Raw genomic sequence first — 21,766 nt, forward strand, 5'->3', positions numbered from 1 at the left:
TATGTATGTATGTATGATTTAAACAAATGCTTTACATACCTGTGTACGTATGTATGATTTAAACAAATGCTTTACGTACCTATGTATGTATGTATGATTTAAACAAATGCTTTACATACCCATGTATGTATGAGTTAAACAAATGCTTTACATACCTATGTATGTATTATTTAAACAAATGCTTTACATACCTAAGTATGTATGATTTAAACAAATGCTTTACATACCTATGTATGTATGCATGATTTAAACAAATGCTTTACATACCTAAGTATGTATGATTTAAACAAATGCTTTACATACCTATGTATGTATGCATGATTTAAACAAACGCTTTACATACCTATGTATGTATTATTTAAACAAATGCTTTACATACCTAAGTATGTATGATTTAAACAAATGCTTTACATACCTATGTATGTATGCATGATTTACACAAATGCTTTACATACCTGTGTACGTATGTGTGATTTAAACAAATGCTTTACATAGCTATGTATGTATGTATGATTTAAACAAATGCTTTACATACCTGTGTACATATGTATGATTTAAACAAATGCTTTACATACCTGTGTACGTATGTATGATTTAAACAAATGCTTTACATACCCATGTATGTATGATTTAAACAAATGCTTTACATACCTATGTAGATATGTATGATTTACTCAAATGCTTTACATACCTGTGTACGTATGTGTGATTTAAACAAATGCTTTACATACTTATGCATGTATGCATGATTTAAACAAATGCTTTACATACCTATGTATGTATGTATGATTTAAACAAATGCTTTACATACCTATGTATGTATGTATGATTTAAACAAATGCTTTACATACATATGTATGTATGATTTAAACAAATGCTTTACATAGCTATGTATGTATGTATGATTTAAGCAAATGCTTTACATACCTATGTACGTATGTGTGATTTAAACAAATGCTTTACATACCTGTGTACGTATGTATGATTTAAACAAATGCTTTACATAGCTATGTATGTATGTATGATTTAAACAAATGCTTTACATACCTGTGTACGTATGTGTGATTTAAACAAATGCTTTACATACCTATGTATGTATGTATGATTTAAACAAATGCTTTACATACCTGTGTACGTATGTGTGATTTAAACAAATGCTTTACATAGCTATGTATGTATGTATGATTTAAACAAATGCTTTACCTAAGTATCATTTATTTATTATTTATGTATCATCATATGACGATGACTGTAATATTGAAGTTCATCCTATAACTGCCAAATCTCATCGAGATAATGCTGGCCACAGATGATGACATATTTTTACCTAACAGTCACTACAGAAAATGGTGAAAAGAGACTCATCCAATCACGTAACACTTCTAATCGTTATCTCTTCACATTTTCCACTCTACACACCAGTGAAACCACAAGTTTGTATTTTGGATAAGAAGTTTCTAGACTCATCTGCCTTAGGACTGTTTTTGTACATTTCTTTTGGTTGATTGGGTTAGAGACAATCAAAACTTGATAAATAGTGAAGGGATTACACAAATGAAATATGTCTGGTGCTCTAAAAATGTCTATCACGTCGTTTCTTTTCTTGATTACTCAGTATCCATGTCTTTCTTGAATTCCAACCACTTATGTTGATGAAATAACGACACGAGTGTTTGAATATCCGGTAAAAGAAACAGTTCTTGGTAACAGTATTCCTAATATGCAGGTAACTAGAATCCTTCTTCGTCACAGTTGCTCAACGGTGAATATCAAGGTTTATGAGGCTGTAAATAGGTTTCAATACCCGCTGCGAGACGAACACAGATAGCACATTGTGTAGCTTTGTGCTTAACACCGACGAAACCGTAAAACTATCATTTCTCTTAGCAGTGAGAGATATCTTCGTTCTTACACATTTTCTTATAGACTAATCAGGATGTAACTATGCCTTTCATTATAAGGCTCAGGCAATCGCTTACATATCATGTAATCAATATATTCTTAATACATTATTTTGTCAGCGTTTAGAAAACATGATCTTATTACTTCTTAATTTTGTTGTTTTTATTAATTGCTACATGTAATAATCATAACAATGGTGTACCTAGTTGTCCACTTGAAGCATGGGGAATAATCAAGGAATTTCTAAATTCGATTTAATATTGCGAAAAATGACAGTGAGATGTTTATCGGGCTAAGTCAGTTGCAGTAAAGTATTCAAAACCTTAACAAGTTTCTCTCTAACTTATACAGACTAAAATCCATATCATACTGTTGTAAGTAGTACTGTATGGTGTAGTTTTACAGTGCCATCTATATGCAGTCCTAAATATTAATACTGATATATTTCACGGCCTTTTAGGTTTAAAAAAAGTGATTTTCCGAATCTTGTTTTTTTTTCGGGCACTATAAAAAAATGAAAATTAAATTTCTTGCATCATAAATAAAAAAATCAACATGAAAGCAAATAAAAAATAGCTCCAATAACAGAAGGAATGAATTGAAATATGTTACAATCATTACGTTTAGAATGCATAGAAACAGAAATATCAGTATCTGTATTTTGAATTTCGCGCAAAGCTACACGAGGGCTATCTGCGATAGCCGTCCCTACTTTAGCAGTGTAAGACTAAAGGGAAGGCAGTTAGTCATCACCACCCACCGCAAACTTTTAGACTACTCTTTTACCAACGAATAGTGGGATTGACCGTCACATTATAACGTCCCCACGGCTGAAAGGGCGAACACGTTTGGTGTGACGGGGATTCGAACCCGCGATTCTCAGATTACGAGTCAAGCGCCTTAACCATCTACCCATGCCGGGCCGAACATAACGGAAAGCAGAATAATTTAACAAACAAAACAAAATCGTTCATACCGAATGGCCCCGGTATGGCCAGGTATTTTAAGACATTTGACTCGTAATTAAAGGTCACGGTTTCGAATGCCCGTTGCACCAAACATTGTTCGTTCTTTTAGCAGTGGGGCGTTATAATGCAACGGTCAATCCCACTATTAGTTGGTAAAAGAGTAGCCCAAGAGTTGGCGGTGAGTGATGATAACTAGCTGCCTTCCCTCTAGCCTTACACTGCTAAATTAGGGATGGCTAGCGCAGATAGTCCTCGTGTAGCTTTGCGCGAAATTCAAAACAAGCCAAACCTTATTGATCATCGTTTCAGACTTTGATAACTGCGTCCATGCGGGTATTATTGTTATTTTTTTGCGATTAAATAACCTCAAGCAATATCAAAAAAGCAATTTCAGTTTGTCAACCAATAATTCATTAATTCTGCAATTTAATGTCATCATATAATTATACAACATGTAGAAGTGAAGATGACGTCAAAAATAATAAATATAAACTCTCCAACACGGATGTAACTAGCCTTGAGGACCATAAGATTGTTTTTTGACCTCCGTCACTCACTCACAACACTAGAGTCGTAGAAAAAGTCACCAAAACGTCGTTCTGGTACGTTATGGAACATTTTTGATAATAAATGAAAATAAGTTTCAAAGCAAACTACGTTCAAAATTCGTCATCCACATATAAAAATATGTCGACGAATACCGCCATCGCAGCGCCGCCTCGTTCTTGAACGTTGTGTCAGCAAAGTCACTTTGCAAAAGCATAAAACGGAATGATACAATAGATAATTTTGTGATTTATACAGTTTCTACAGATGTTATTCCATTCGTATTTCCCTTTACGCTCAATCAAAACCGAATGTGAAAGCGAAAAATAAATAAACAATCATATTGTTTTAAATGAACTAATACACGCCATTCGTGAAGCAAACACTAATTAGACACTGCATATTCTTCCCTTTTTTGCTTTGTTACATCCTAAGTTCATTTTGTTAATATCATTTATACACAGCTACAGAACCGTATGATCAGACTACAGTAGTAACAATGGACAAAAATATAGAAAAGATGTCTTCCTAACAGAAGCTATAATTTTTCATTGTTACTAATTGTAAAATAGTTTTTAGGTTTAGTTCCAATGTCGTTAATTTATTTTCTTAATTTTTCGTTTCGGTCGTTTTCTTTTCAGTTTCTAATAACTAAAGCAAACACTGGTAGAATACGTTGTTTTTTAGTTAAAGTTTAACTGTTGTTAAAATAATTTAAAAGATTCTAACACTTTTTTAACTCTGAGCATTTCTCACATATATATATAATTTGAAATTAAAGTTCGAAACTTTGGTTGCTATGAAGCTCCTCAAAAAACAATTTCTGGCTTTCTCTGGAAAGTCAAATTGTAAATAATCGACACATTATTAAAACATCATTAAAAATATTTCTATTAATAAAAAAAATAAAATAAACTGATGTGAATTCACCCTGAATTTCTTGTAGGTAAATATGTAAGGTCGAACAAAATGTTCTCTAAAAGAGTAATGTCCAAAATCGGTTAAGTTATTTTTATATAAAAACTTACTAGTTGTTCAAAATAGTAGGTATCTATAACCATACCTAATAATTAAACGTAAAATTATAGGTCTAAGTTTCTATGAATTACAGAAATTACTAAAATACTTCTTGTTATGTATTAGAAATTAATGTGATACTGTTTTATTAATATAATTAACATTTTATTAAATAACTTCTTAGACAAAAGCCAATGGCTGATTGTTAATGAAGCATTGCCACAAATAGTCCATTATATCTTATTTTTAAGCTAGTTTAAATAAAGATTTTTTTTTTTTGATAATCCTCCTGGTGGGTTTCACAAGACCTCTATGTTTCTAGAATCATGCAAAATATGTTCTTATTCATATTTTTCATGAAAACATACAGAAATAATACAGTTGACAGTTATGGTTACAGGAACAGAAGAATAGAAACAGAGATGTTGGGAATGTACAGATGCGTCGCTAGGTGCTTAAAGATTCGTGGCTCAGTCTCAAAGGCTCGGAAATGTTCGGCGTTTCAATATGATATGTATCATGATTTTTTGTTCTGATTCTTCAAGACGCTAACAGAAGATAGGGGCATTGACCCCACGTGCCATTGCCTAGCGACGCCTGTGAAGATGCTACAGCTGTGAATAAAGGGAATCGATAATATATATATATATAGAGAGAGAGAGAGAAAGCAAAGAAGGTAACAGAACGAGATTGGTGAACCAAGCCAGATAATTACGATATTTTGTTTAGTTTGGTTATTTTTAATTTCGCGCAGAGCTACATAAAGGCTATCTGCGCTAGCCGTCCCTAATTTTGCAGTGTAAGACTAGATGGAAGGCAACTTGTCATCACCACCCACCGTCAACTCTTGGGCTGCTCCTTTACCAACGAATAGTGGGATAGATTGTGACATTATAAAGCCCCCACGGCTGAAAGGGCGAGCACATTGGTGCGCCGGAGATGCGAATCCGCGACCGTCAGATTGTGAGTCGAACGCCTTAACCCGCCTGGCCATGCTGGGCTTTTAAATAAATAAAGCCTTATATAAATAAACAGCACAAAAAACTAGTTCTGGAAGAAATGTTTCTAAAAGATAAATGACTGATCCTGCGATTTATCAATTTTGGTAACAAAGATAAATAATTTAATGGTGAAGGGATAATGCGTGAAAAGTACAACTTTTCAAAATATATGTGAATACACATTCTTTTACTAATTAAAAAAATCTCTTACTGAAGGTGAAAAACATCAATAATATTGGTCTGAAAATATATTAAGTTGTTTACAACTTATACAGTAACTCGTATTTATTATGAAATAAGATATAATATTTTATTTAACCTACAATATGATTTGTATTTTTCTGTGTGTTCAAAGAATGTGTTGTAGATATGACAATAAACAGACTAAATAATAAATATAGTCAAAACGTTAACATAAAATCTTGATTTACTGCGACGTGAAAGCAAGAATTGCAGACGACAGTCAACCACCACAACTTCTGCCACACCAAGGCTTTGTAACCACATCCTGACAAACATTTCGAATCCCTAAGACAAAATATCATGTTATTTTCGTTTTTCTAACATTTTAATATCTTTTTCTAGATGTGATTAGTTAATAATTTAGAAGTTATAAAAAATCTTCATTCGACTAGTATTTTAACTGGAGATTCTTGCTTGAGACAATCTACTGAATTAATTTGAACGCTACCAACAGAGGGTCGAGCGCTACCGGCAAGGGTAGCATTACAAACAGAGAGAGGGTTATACGTATATACATATGTAACCTATTTTGCATACGCAATTTGAATTTTAAATGTAAATAACACAATAATCATTTTCGCGGTGAGTGAGTTTGGTTAGTCTCCCGCTGGTACAGCGGTAAGTCTACGGATTTACAAAGCTAAAATCAGGGGTTCATTTCCCCTTGGTGAACACAGTAGACAACCGAGTGTGGCTTTGCTATAAGAAAACACGCACAAGTTTGATTAGAAAAAGAATTCTCGAAGTTCGCTCACGAAAAAAATTATTTCATATTATTATTTGCTCAAACATATATACGAGAATTTCTTGTCATAAAAGTTAACAATGTGATTTATCTTAATTTTTAAAATAAGATTTGGAGCAATTCATATCCATTTTATTACCTTGAGAGAAATTTCCATTTTACTTGTTTGTTAGTTCGCCAATTCTTAGGCTACTCTTTTACCAACGAATAGTGGCATTGATCGTACGTTATAACGCCCTGCATGTTTAGTGTGGCAGGGATTCGAATCTGCGACCCTCGGATCACGAGTCGAGCACCATAACCACCTGGTCCTCCACGTATTTGGTTTCTAAATGTAAACGAATATAAACTTGTAGCACAGGGAGTTCTATACGTGTTAGTCAGTCTGTAATATTATGCCTATATATCGTGCGTGTGCGTGTTGTTTGTCCAACCATGGTTACTAATCGAATAAAAGTGATTGTTGTAGTGCATCGTTTTTTCGTAAATTGTTGGATTTTTCATTTTGATTAAAATAAATTTCACACATATTGAATTTTTAAAACCAAATAGAAATAATCATATTTTATTAACATATTTAAAAAAAACTTATCCTTTTTACTCTATAGTGTTAGATGAAAGAAAAAGATTGGTACTCTTACATTTTGAAAAGCGATCTACGATCTGATGTTTCTTCCCTACATTCGAATTTAGCAAATAATTGTTTTTCTAAAAAAAATAATTCTATAGGAAATAAAAATAAAGTGCAAACAACATAACAGTAGCTCTAGAAAGTTCATGTGTTTTAATAAAATGTTTCTGCAAAATTAAAACATACATACACAACGACAGATGTACACTATTTATCAGAACCCCTACTGAAATGAATAAGTTTTTGATTAGTGACGCATGTAGATGCTCAAGGCCAAGTGAAACCAAGCCCACAAGTAAATTATCACTCATCACCTGTAGCCACTAGCAAATGTATAAAGGTATTCTTTAATAATAATAAATTAATATTATAATGTAAGCTTACAGAGTTCACACGCAAAAATCTTGGAATTTGATGCCTAGTGATGGATGGAGTGGTGATAGCCTACTGTGTAGCTTTATGATAAAACAAATACACAAACTATTAGAATGGCATCATCAGTTTCTAAATGTACGAGATTACATAAAATCTGTAGTAGACTTTTTGCAAGTTTAAATGATAATTCATATCATGAAACGTCTAGGAACAAAGGGGAAATTGAATATTATCTTTTTTAGTAGAAAAGATGTTGTTATGAAGCCATGGTACTAGATTAAAATATACTATGTAACTTACTCCAGACATGGAAAACTGCTGTTCCACAATGCGTTCTCTAACGGATTTACTGTTATACATTTATTTTAATATCTGTGTTTGTTTCAGTTTGATGCATACAACGTATATTGCAAAATGCGTATTGGGAAAGTCCCACCTGTTCTCTAAATATGTAGATATTCTCGAGCATAAGAATCAACAATGTACGATGTTTGTGAAATACTAGTAATTACCAGTATTGTTGGACTAACTGAATCTTCGAGAATCTCACCTAATGAATACAAAAGGTAGCCATCGTAACAATGCGAGGAGACAGAAGAGAATATGGTTGGGTCGCTACAGTGAGTGTACTATTAGCCTCGGAAGCTATAATTGTGATTAACGTTTATCAATAGGAAAACTAGAGAATTTGACCACAAATGTTTAGAGATTTCGAACATTATAAACCGCTAAACTTAAGAGAACTAACTCAGACGTTAACATTTCTACGATTCCATTAGATGTCTATCTTCCTCTGTGAAAAGTAAGCTTGTAATCCACGTTAGGCCAAACAAGAATAGAGCTACCTAACATTCCCTTCAAGTGAGATATACCTGTGTATCAAAATAAAATTATATCGCTCGTCGTGGACCTAGACAGTCGGTAAAATATTCAGTTCCAGACCAGATAAAAGACTGATTATTGTTTGTTTGTAAAACTTTTGTATATAAATCATTATTTGTAATGACTACTTGTAATAATTATTATAAATTCTATTGTTGTTTGTCTATTAAAATAAACTTATGTTAAGAAGGAATAGTGTGTGTATCAATCTTGTTAGCTAATAACATAACTTTTATACATACTAACATTCAATTAACTTCTAACTTAAAATTTCCGGCTAATTGAATTTGTAATATTTAACGTTCATAACATAACAAATCGGAGACTCGACCGAGATAAGTTGTAATTCGTAAAGGTTCTCAAATTAAATTAGATACTGTGTACAATTTCTTTATCTTAATGTTTGAAAAGTCTAAAACTTAGCCAAGGTTGATTACATATATATGTATTAGTTTGTTATAACTTAAAAAAGCAAACAGAAACAAAATAAATTAAACAGAAAACGCTCAGTAATTGAAAATATCCCAGGTTACAAACTATAATGTGGGATTATAAAATGCACCCTAAGTTTTGGAGGTGATTGAAAAAGTAGGACCTGCATTGCGGTGGGAATTCATCGTTTGTCAGTCTTAACCTACATTCGCCAGTCTCACATAAGAAATAAAAGAGTAGCAATAGATATAGAAATTAGGAGAGCGAGATGTGGGTGCTTAAACCCACAACGTCCCACATCTATACCACCCTTCACTGCCTGCAGACAGCTGTGGGAAGGTGACTGTTCTTCAAAGTAACGAAGAAAAAATAATTGAAATAAAACTAAGGATAAGAACAAGAAAATAAGATGCATACCATCTTGGATAAGCAAGTTGAAAACATACCTCTTGAAGTTAGTATTCCAGCCCCAGTATGGTTGAAAGGCACTGACAGCACAGCAAACGAACTATAACAGCATGAACCATCTCAACCAGCTATCCAAACAATATAATGCGTTTTACAGTTTCTGTGATTGTAGTAAAAAAAAACAACAGATGTTACCTGGAAGCTAAATGTGAAACAGAATGGTGAAGGAAATGAAAGTGGTAGAAGTAAAGCTGCAAGTTGAACTATTTGTATTTTACTAGCCAACTCGAAAAATAATAGTTACCAAGCACTTAAGACACCATTAATAAGAACAAGATGTTGACAAAGAGAAATACTTTAATTTTTTTAAGTTACTAATTGTTTCGTATTATAATGATTTATATACAAAAGTTTTAGAAATTACAAACAATACTGAGTCTTCTACCTGGTCTGGAACTGAATATTTTATTCATGGTTCACGATAAGACAATTAATTCTAAGTTGATATTGTTACATTTCACTTAGAAGTTAGTTATTCTTGGCTGGCCTCATGCAGTTCACAAGATGAAGCTTACCTTTTTCCAAAAAAGGTATCTAACATACTCGTAGAATATTAATGTCCGAAGTTAACTCACTGAAATTAAATGGTCTATAATGTTCAAAATTTATAAACGTTTCTGTTAAAGCATCTATAGTTTTCTGACTGATAAACGTCAACCACAGTTATAACTTCCAAGTTTTATGGTATGCTAATTGTAGCTAAACCAACAAAATTATCTCTTGGCGCGTCGATTTATAAATATTTAGGGGGAGGTTCTCGAAAGTTCATTTGGAAACAATATTAGAAGATACGCTTGTGCTTTCGTAAAACACATATTGTTGATTCTTACACTCAAGAATCTTTTACAAATTTAGAGTGTGTTTTCTTATAGCTAAGCAGCACCGGGCTGTCTGCTGTGTCCAACGACTAGAATCAAACCCTTAATTTTAGCTTTATAGGTCCATATACTTATCGCTGTCTCAACGGAGGACAAATTTTGAGAATAAGTGAGACTTTAGTAATACACATTTAAAAATATGTTATATGCGTTTTTAAATATATATTTAACTTACACAAATGTCTTTATTAAAGTTAATATTTATTAATAAACCCGTTACATTAAGAACCGCGTGTTTAGCCATAAGGTGTGAACAGTGGCGATTTTTGAAGTGAAATTATCACATATTTTATTGTAATATCAGAAAAGGGAGAATAATTTGTCTTGTCAAACTGTGTTTTGAAGTAATTGAACCAAACTGTGTGGACTTTGATGAAAAAAAAGAATTATTTAAAGCTCTAGATACAACAGTGATACCCATCAGTGTAACAAACATTTATATATCTGTAACTTGTTGTTAAGAAATATTTTATTTTAAAACAAGTGGCTTTTGCTATTTATTTGCTGATTGTTGAAATTTATTGCCAACAAGTTACAGACACCCACTGTAAAAGAAACTAACCAATAATTTTTTTTTGGGGGGAATTCGCACAAAGCTACTCGAGGGCTATCTGTGCTAGCCGTCCCTAATTTAGCAGTGTAAGACTAGAGGGAAGGCAGCTAGTCATCACCACCCACTCTTGAGCTACTATTTTACCAACGAATACTGGGATTTACCATACATTATAACGCCCCTACGGTTGAAAGGGCGAGCTTGTTTGGCGCGACGGGAATGCGAACTCGCGACCGTCAAATTACGAGTCGCACGCCTTAACACACTTGGCCATGCCGGGCCATAACCAATAAATAAACAAACAAAAACTAACAAAGCATTTGACTCTGTTGAGATCACAGTGAAGTTTAGATCTCAAACTGGTTAAATAATAAATGAAAGGCAATTTAAAAGTATTTTCTTCAAACAAGTCAAATTCTTGACATTTTAATATTTCAAAAATTGTGGGGAGGAACAAGGACAAGTTTTGTTGAAAATGTTTATTAATAGACATGCATAAACTATTTCAAAAGATAGTTAATTTTGTTTGCAAAATGGTAAAATCAAAATTATAGAATTTACAAAACATGGAGGTGCTATATAAACAAGTAACGAAGAATTCGTTCTAAATAATTGAACTTAGCTATGGTGTATATTTGTACAAGTAGAATACAATTCGTATAATATGAAACATAGGTACTTTTATTATCTTATAAAAACATTAAACTCCACATGTAATCTAAAACTTATATTAGTGAGAATACTAAAGAAATTATGACTTTCTTTTATCTCAAATATTATTTGAATGTACACAAAAAATACTTGAATAACATGTGTGTGGGTCCAAGCTCATGTTCATGAAACACACTAACTTCAAACCATTAAGTACCTTCATAAAGCCATTTTCAATGAGCTTCAAATACAAAGTTCTATCTCATAAAAATAAATACAAACATTTCTGAAAACCTTAAGATTGACCACAATGTGACAACTACATTTCTTAAAACAAATAATCATATTAGCTTGTTAATACTTACCATACAAACACCATATCTTTATTACGGTCAAATGCACAAGCATTTACAATATTTTTCATTCACATTTAGAACACAAGAATGCACTCAAAACTCATCTGATTATACTAGGCATGACTGATAACATTTTAAATAAGTTTTTCTTTACTTTGTTGGTAAAATCAATATGATATCTTTTATAATAACATCAAAAACATTAAACTAAATAAATACAAATCAATCTACTAACTAAATAAATCCCCAAGATCTTAAACACTTCATATTTGTATTACACTTCACATATTCAGGTAAACTGTAATAATTTAGAACCAGAATAATATTTTAAAATCAGTTTAAAATAATACCTTAAGTATATTGTCCTCTGCATTAAATTAATAGCTAAAATAGCTTGATAAACTAAGATTATTTTAATATCTTTTTTTATAGAGTACATTTTGTTTTTGTCCAAGTTTTAAGATATCTTATACTTCTGTAACTAGATCAAAGTAATTTTCTTAATTTATTTCAGACTTAGTTTCACTCAGACTCCTACAAATTTTACTCAATTAATGATCTACCATTTCTATTTACTTTAAAATAACTATTACATTCCATTTCAAAAACTTTAACAGCACTGTTTATATTAATTACATCAAACAGGTTTTATTCCATTTTGTTTTCTTTACACAAACTGATATACCATATACTGAAATAAACAGCATTCTGACTGTTCTCAGCCTTACTAAGGTACGCGCTTGCACTGTATTAAAAAATTATCAAATAAAACATCTGTCCCAAAATTATAAAGATTCAGTGAATTAAAGATGTTAAAAATGCTATTTTAGAAAGTTCTAGGTAGCAGAAGATAACACAGAACAGCTTTCTTGAGAGTTACAGATACTCACACAAACCTAAAGAAAAAGAAATTGTTGAACAGTGCACAAATTACAACACAAAATAAAAATAACCTTTATAAATATTAAACACTAACTTTTGTACTTTCTTAAATATACATTCTTCTTCTGTTTAATGTGTCTATAACCTTCTACCACATGGGTTGTCAAAGAGCTATACTTACTAATCACCAAACAAATTTACTTGTAAAATAATTAAGGAACAGTCAATAAAGATTCAAGTATAGTTTATCATGACTTTCCAAATACATTCCTTATAATTAGATATGCAAAGTAGAAAGATTATAATACTTCAAGCTAAATTATCATTTAAAACTACCTAAACCAAATAATTTAAGGTTTTAAAACTTATGCATGGACAAGAATAAATAAAGAATAATAACAAATATAAACAAAGAATAATTAATCATTAAATAAAAAAATAGTTTATTTTGTGACTTCACTGAAAGAAATCAATTGGTTTGACACAATAATATAATACTATGATAATAATAAGTTGTCTGACATGAGAAAAAGTATTCAAGAGCACACCACAAAAGGTCATAAGAATATGCTAGAACATACGTGGACAAGGATAAATACACCATACAAATTAAATTATTGGGCAATGTTTCATGCAACAGCCTTTGTTTGTTCTAAAGCTGTAACAGGAATTTGGTACTGTAACAACATATGCATTAGAGAGAGAATTTGCAGGTAACTATGTTTTATTGAACACAAGTAAAGTTACCTCAATTACTTCAGGATAAGTTATGTATTTAAAGGACCTCAAAGTTGTGACTAGAAGGCTATAGAATACAATTGTTTCTACTACTAGCCCTGATAAAGTTATAATGACAAAACAATGACTGAAATGAATTTTTTTTTTATTATTATTTGGAGAACCTCATTTCCAAAATGTCTAAATTCCCTAGTATTTACTGCAAATTTTGAAAAAAGAAAATATTTTCATCAGTTTCATCTGGCATGAACCTTAAGATGTATTTAGTTTCACAATGATAGGAAGACCTGAACTGTCAAAAGAATGCGAGAACAATGGACTTTTAGACCTTTAACTACACAATATAACTACTAGCCCTGATAAAGTTATAATGACAAAACAATGACTGAAATGAATTTTTTTTTTATTATTATTATTTGGAGAACCTCATTTCCAAAATGTCCCTAGTATTTACTGCAAATTTTGAAAAAAGAAAATATTTTCATCAGTTTCATCTGGCATGAACCTTAAGATGTATTTAGTTTCACAATGATAGGAAGACCTGAACTGTCAAAAGAATGCGAGAACAATGGACTTTTAGACCTTTAACTACACAATATAACAAAATTTTTAATTTTCTTGTTCCTGGGTAGAAAGTGTTATTTTCCAATTGCTTATGCCTAAAGCAAATGGAAAAAGACCTATTTTTCTCTTCAAACTTTGCTTTTGTGACCTGGAAGCATATAACAAAAATATGATAGGAGACTATACTGGGGGCTGATACATGAAAGTGATTTAAATAACAGTCGCAAATCTCGAAAAACTACTCGCTTCTAAACATTTTTGTATAGCTTTTGTATAAATACATGTAAATTTTCATTCATATGTTGTTTTATCCAGACTTTATGTCAATGAAAATGTACAAATTTGCCCATTTTTACACAGAAAATATGATAATTTCTCAATTTCATTATCCAGATCACAAAAACAAAGTTTGAAGGGAATAATGGTCATTTTCTGTTCTTTTACAACATAAGCAATTAAGAAATAACACATACTATCCACAAACAAATGTTGGATTACATAGTGTTATGTAATTGTCGTATATGTAGCTTTGTTTCTCCAACAAAAATACAATAGAGCAATAGTTGCAATATAAACTAAAATTTAAGATTTGGAATTCTCTAGCAAGTAACAACCTTATGACATGTATGTTCATGCTCATGGATGTTGCCCAAAGAAACTTTATAAACCTACTTCAACATGTACATCTTCTTATATGACATGGTACATATATATAATACTTCAAGTCAGTATATCTTCTATGTCTAGTGATTAACATATTTTAATGATAACCAAACTTACAAGTTAGAATGTAAAACATGGAATGAATTTTGCTGAATTAGAGGAAAAAGCATTAGCAAAGTTGACACTCTCTTCACAAAACTATAAAAATCTGTCCTAAACCTAATTTGTTTCTTTTTTAAATTTTAAAAAATGCTGGATGATAGCTTCTCTCTCACACACAATAATTTTTCTCTTTGGAAGAATAGTAGTTACGTTTTTGATACTTTAAAGAGTAAATTCATTTGAAGATTACAAGTTTGTTTAGTGAACAATAATGAATGTAATGCTTATCATTAAAACCAATTTTCAAATATCAACAATAATAAATACTTTAATTACAAATTAAGTTACCAACAAATGGAAGGATCATGGCACCAACTAAATGATGTTTGCATTTAGGTCAATTGCTCTGATACAATCTATAGTTATAACGAACATATGAAGTAAACCATATATTCAACTTCTCATAAACAATGTTATAAACATATGTGTCAAGCTGTTACAGGCTTCAGGTTTCTTACCAGGAACTGTACCACTTGGGGCAAATCAGCCTTTGTGTTTTAAAATATCAAATAAAATAAACCACTGGAATCTACTAAACATCTTAAATGTGTGAAATGAAATGCAAATAACAGCAAATAGTAATGTCTACTTATGAAATAATAAATCCAGAAAACTGAAAATTTGTTTTCTTTGTTGTTAAGCACAAAGCAAAACAATGAGCTACCTGTGATATGCCAACCAAGGGTATCAAAACCCAATTTTTAGCATTAAGAGCTTTCATACTTAACACTGAGTTACTGGGAGCTAAAAACCTAAAAAAATGCACAGATTTTGAAAAAATTGAACTTAGTTTTAAACTAACATAATTCATAATCAAAACTTATTTTTATTTGCAATAAAATGTTTAGTTACAATACTTCCAAAGTATTCTAAACTGCAGTACTTATGATAATTCAAACTTGTCAGGGTTTCGAAGTGCAAGCATCAGCAATTCCCACCCACTTTATCTGTAGAGTCTGGAGTTACTATGTATAGTAATGTCATAAGGCAAGAATTTAATAGGGTTAAGGCTTAACCTTGTTCTTGTATGCTTGTGTTTCAAAGCAAACTAATGTTTCAAAATTACAAGCAGTTCTTAATTTATTATACCATACTACAGTTGTAAATTCTCAAATACACCGTTTCAGCTACAAAGCAGCATCAATACTAATACTGCTAAATCTCATGACTCTTGTTCATGCAAGATAACACAGAATCAGGTGTTAAACAAAGATTACAAATTTTCTTCTATCCATGTTTTCTTTTTCTTTTATATGCAGTTGGTATAAACCTACTCACTAAAATATAATGGAAAGTTATATAACTTTTAATATAATGAATACTTCTAATTCTTTATGAACAGGATGAGGTTTCTCTAGAAAAGTCAAACCAAATTCTTTTTATTCACTTTTTTGTTAAAGAACATTAACTAACCATGCTTATTTTGACATATTTTTGGTACGTTTACCCAAATATGTGGGAACACAAAACTACAGAAACAATCTTTTTGCCACTCATGTTAAGTTGCTTTAAGTGATGTTACAAAAACAGATTAGTTTAGAAAATCAACTTAAGACAAAAGTGCAAAACCCTGTAACTTGAGCACATTTGAAAGGTCGACTTTTCTTCATTGGGAGCAAACTGAAGATAAGAACATTTTCAGGTTGCTCCTGATGAAAAACTGTCAACCTTTCAAGTGTCCAGAACTTTGTATTTTTGGTTTTACCATAGAATGCTGCACTATATTTTTCTAATTATATTTCAATATCCAAATCTAAAGTTTCATTCATTTTTATTGTTTTTATAATGAATAGTAAGGATATTTTACAAATAGTACAGTAATATGTTTATTAATTTTTATATGCAAGGCTTAAAACAATGCATTTTTTTTAAAGTATGAATTTTACAAAAAGGATTATCACTTGGTCAATAAAAGCTGCTTCATGTGATTGAAATTCACTTTAATCCCTAAGTGGATGTGATGTGTCATGACATGGCTGGAGATTGACCACTGTCCACTCCTGGCTTACTGAAATGAAGTGGTGTTGTCACCAGAAAGCTGGCACTAACAAACAAAGGAAACTTGGCTTCTCTATCTAAACTCAGCACTTTAACTTCCTGTTTCAAAAATCACATACAGAAAAGAAGTACAATTGAGTTAGTCTTCATTTCATATTAACATCCAATATATACTATTTGGTGTTAAATTAATATATTAACTCCTGTTTAATAATACTTACAAAAACTATATGTCATTCTCAGAGTACTATATAATTACATAAATGATCCATGTTAGTATCCAGTTTTAAACATAAAAGTATTATCTTTCTATGCTAACAAAGTGCCATCAATATATAATCACAAATAATTAAAAAAATTCCTTTACTAATATTCTACATTTCAGCATGTACTCTATTCAAAGTTTAAAACATCTAACATTATAGTATACTTTAACAACTTCAGAAAAGAACATTTGGTAAATCATTTGGCAATAATGATTTACTTTCACCTTCATATTGTGTAGCTTACACTTTAAAGTTTATTTCTAAATTCAAGTTACTAATTGAAAATTGAGTCAAAAGAATTTTTTTTTTACACAGATTCTTATCCAATTCATGCATTTTGTCAAAAAAAAAGAGCATATTTTTTAAATCTTTTTAATTTCAGATACAGAAATACTGTAGGGGAATTTTTATTAAGTATGTAAAAAAAATGTAGAACTTAGTTATTATTTAAGTTTATAATTGGTAATATGTTGTCATCACAGAGAACACTGCTAGAAAATTGTTAACACTATTACAATGATATTTCCAAATTTTGTCTGGAATAAGCACACCTCCTGATTATACAGACCCTTCTCTGGAATTAAAATTATTTGTAGAAAAAACATTCTCTAATCAGTTTGTCTTGTCAAATTCTTTTTCCTTAGTGATTTTAATAAGAAAGTCAAGATGAAAAAGTTTTTCTTTTATTTACTAACAGAGTTTTTAAGAATACAACTTCAGAAAAGTAATGTCCAATTTGTGTTTTACTTAAAATTTTTCCTTAAACATACACTGAATGGATGCAATTTTACAAAAGAGCATATGAACTGAAAAAAGCATAATATTGTGTGTCAAGTATGTTGATGGTAAATTAGATGTGAAATACAAACCAAACAAAGTTTTAGACCAATAATCATGAGGAAGTGGGAGAAACCTTTGATTTAATAAAGAAATCAATGTACTGAGATATGTTTATAAATTCATATGACAGTTACGAAGCAAAAATGAATCTTAAACTAAATTTTATTCATAAAATATGCATGTTGAACAAGATCATATGTGCCTCCTTAAAATTTTCAACCTCTAGTCATATTTAATTTAGGTTCAACCACGGCTGACCACAGCAAGATCACTATTTCCATGAACAAATACTAAACCAACTGTATTCTTGCCTCTTTCTTCCCAAGGGATACATTTTTTAGGCCTGTAGTTGTGCTGTAGATTTGTTGTCCCTGCTCATCTTGAGAAAATACTGTTAGTTTGTACATAAGGTGACGTTTATTTGGTTGAGATGCAGAATGAAGATGGTGTGGGTCACTATTATGTTGATTACGCTTAAACCGGAGAGACCTGCAATATGTATTACAAATAAACTTAAGATAATAAAACACATTACAGTTTAGTCAGTTAACAACTTTGGGAAGTACAATCTAATAAGGTAATTTTAAACAAAATATTGAATCTGAGAATACCTAAAATATTTATTTAGGATACACCAGGCAATAAAACAAGCTAAAATTAAGAGTATCAAACATATCTAAGTTTAATGAGAGTATTTAGCATAAGAAAAAGAAAACTCATTAACAGTACAAAAATGACAACACATACTGAAACACATTTTATAACAAAAAGAAATGAAATTATATTATTTGAAGAGTAACTCAAATGTCTATTAAAGCATTATAAACAAAATTTTGTATAAATGTATTTAATTTTTAATTATATTTTAACATTTTCTTCACACAGTGGTAAATTGATACCCTTAATTACTAACAATTTGAATAAAGTGCAATACAAGTGTAGTTCTGTACCATTCAAAATCAAAGGAATCTATTTGTAACACTTTCATATTGCAAAATACAAGTTCAGAATTCTTTATTAATTGTTCTTTGTGTATTTACACAATTAATGGAAGAGAAAACAGTATGAAAACAATAATTCATATATAAAAATTGCGCAAACTGAATGCGATAGATGATTTTAATTTTTTCCAAATCTACTTCTAAATAGCTTTTTTTTTTAAAAACAAATCAATATACTTATTCATCTATATAAAACCATAAACATACACCAAATAAATAACCTAATGGATGTCATTACATAAAAGACGTTGAAATCATTACGACGTTTGGTTTTAGATTTACAGCAGAGATAATTTTAAAATACAAATAGTAAACTTATTAAATGTATTTTTATATACACTTTTTTGTTTTTGTCCTCTATTAGTACTGAACCTCTGATTAACTAGAAATAATTGCAAACAAACCTTTTACAATACTGTTCACAATAGATGACATTAAGTAATCACATAATATTAAATGAGTGTTGACCAACTTATAGTGTTGTATAACAGAATAAAACATCATAAATGTCAAAAATAATTCAGAAATGATTTATAAATACAGCTGCTTTGCATTATGCAATTTTATTCTTTCTATTTTTTACTCCTGTTCATTTCATTCTAGTTAATAGACTAAAAATAACTTAAATTTGTTTGGAATCAATATTTTGACATAACACTGTAAAAAAGTCTAAATACGGTCTAAAAAGCATTATAACAATTACACTGTTACATTACAATGAAAACATTTCACTACATTTAAATGTAGTGAACACACATCAAGACATGTATGTAGAGCATGATATCAATTAGTTTCAATTTTGATTTAACAGAAATCCATTACAATGTCAGTAATTCTTAGCTTCTTTTTTTAGCATAAACATACAACAAAAATATGCAAAGAAAGAAGCTTTTAACCAAACTTTAATTTCTCCCCCTTTTGTAACCTCTTGTCTGCAGTAAACATGCAAATAAATTTTAAAATTTAAAAAGCAAAACTTAGTGAATTAAAAATAAGGTTATATCTTCTCTTTGTAAAAACAAAATATTGTTTATACCTGCCAATGTAACTAACAACAATGTCCAGTCCAAAGTTAAAGCCAGTCCATCGCCAGATATGCTGAAAAAAAATCCAAACAATTATAATTTATTTTATAAAAAAGGAGAAAAAATATCTATAGCACTAGATAGTAATGACTCCATTTTATTTGAAATAATTTGTTGTTTGCCCATATAGTAACCACGTAATTTAAAATATAATTATTAATTAACTAAAAGAACATTCATTATAAAAGGTAAAAATATCTGCTAGTGTAATACATCTATCAAATGCAAGTTTACGATTCATTAACACCATAAAAAGTATTGTGATTGTTTATTATTACAGCTGATTTGGACTGAAGAAATTAAAGAAATATCTGAAATAAAATGTAGTTTCACCTCACACAAGAACATAGCTGTAATTAGCCTGGAGTTCCTTTCCATAGCAAAAACATTAAATGAAAGACCATAACAAATATTAAGTTCATTATTTAATGGTTTACTCAGTCATATTAGAAGCATATGTAGTGTTAGAAACAAATATCTGTGGGATCATAGATTTATTTCAGTACAATGTTTTGTCTCTAACACTGAGACATAATTATGTACAACATTCAAATTACAAATAAAGCCAATCAAATAACTGTGTTTATGGCAAATAGCTCTATTTGATTTTAATGTATATAACTTAATAAAAAATGAAGATATCTTGACATTTTCATTATGTAAGATCTTAATTACTTGAATTTTAGTGCTTTCTTTTGTTGGAGCTTTTCTCTGTATTCTAGCCAATAATTTTACATTTTAAAATTTGTTTTCTGCCCATTTTTAATCATACATTCATTCATATTTGACTCTAGTTTTCATGTTTCTTGTACAGTTACTATTTTCCTGTTTGTTTTATACATGGTACCTTTATCATATTTTTCATTATTACATAACTTTGATAGAAAAACTTATTATTAGATCATAGTTAAAATTTGCTTTCAGTTTTTATGTTCAATTTGTGTTTTTTAAATTCATTTGTAACACAAGCTAATTAATTTTTCACTAACAATACCCAAAATTAAATTGATTCATTACTACAGAAACCAATATTAAAAGTTTCCTACTGATGTTACCATAATAATTACAAATATAGTAATGTCACAGTGTATAAAATAGTATATCAGACTGCAAGATGTTACATATAGGAGAACAAATAAAAACTAGCTACAAAGAATATTAAACAATAATGAGAGACAAATGTAAAGGAACATATCACTGAGAAACAGTTCTAAAATTGTAAAAGTATTGTACAAATGGGACAAAATACTGGAGCACTAAAAATCAAAGAATTAGGACCTAGTAATAAAGTCACCATAACACCTGAATCTTCATTCCATTCATATTAATTTATTTAAACTAAAAAACAGATGAAATTGGTATTATCATAAACACTTGTTTGATTGGAAGTATTTGTAATTTATATGTTTTATTTAATCAGGTCTCATTATTAAAGATAAAATAAAATTGATATAAGCAAATGACCCCATAAGCAGCTGGTTCAAAAGCTTTATATATTTGATAGTTAAGTGGGTATTTAAAAAGTAAGTAGTGATACAGTAGTAATTTTATTGATGTAGTATTTAGAAATGTTAAAAAAAACATACCTATTGCAATTGTGTGTGTGTTCTTATAGCACAGCCACGTCAGGCTATCAACTGAGCCCACCATGAGAAATCGAACCCCTGATTTTAGTGTTGTAAATGTGTAAACTTACCGCTATACTAGCAGGGGAGGGCTTCAACTGTGAGTTTTACATCTTTTAAGTTAAGTTTATTACCAGTCTATATTAGTTTTGAAATTTTACAACTATAAAATTATGTTGCTAATCATGTTGATAAGTGTCATTTCTATAAAATACAGGACTAAAATCACTTCAGAAGCCATTCTGTAAAATGAATTGTCAAAGAAATTTAGAATTTTTACTTCTAAAATGTAAA

At 30.2% G+C, this 21,766-nt stretch overlaps 1 protein-coding gene across 2 annotated transcripts in view; it reads right to left on the minus strand.

Annotated features, from left to right (window-relative positions):
- Nucleotides 1-11,304: 11,304 nt before the first annotated feature.
- gcl (germ cell-less) overlaps nucleotides 11,305-21,766 on the minus strand; it is a 40,850-nt gene continuing 30,388 nt past the window's right edge. The window contains exons 12-15 of one of the 2 annotated variants that reach the window (XR_013018473.1): nucleotides 19,799-19,860; nucleotides 18,073-18,250; nucleotides 16,559-16,754; nucleotides 11,305-12,544 (exon numbers count right to left, since the gene is read on the minus strand). Coding sequence is in view for 1 of the 2 variants with exons in the window: in XM_076471023.1 (XP_076327138.1) it covers nucleotides 16,623-16,754; nucleotides 18,073-18,250; nucleotides 19,799-19,860 (372 nt within the window). In the remaining variant the exon portion in view is untranslated. Of the gene's footprint in view, nucleotides 16,755-18,072; nucleotides 18,251-19,798; nucleotides 19,861-21,766 lie in introns of both variants that reach the window. The other variant, XM_076471023.1, reaches the window with a different exon arrangement.

The sequence above is a fragment of the Tachypleus tridentatus genome, chromosome 12 (genome assembly GCF_004210375.1).
Source record: "Tachypleus tridentatus isolate NWPU-2018 chromosome 12, ASM421037v1, whole genome shotgun sequence".
NCBI lineage: Eukaryota > Metazoa > Arthropoda > Merostomata > Xiphosura > Limulidae > Tachypleus > Tachypleus tridentatus.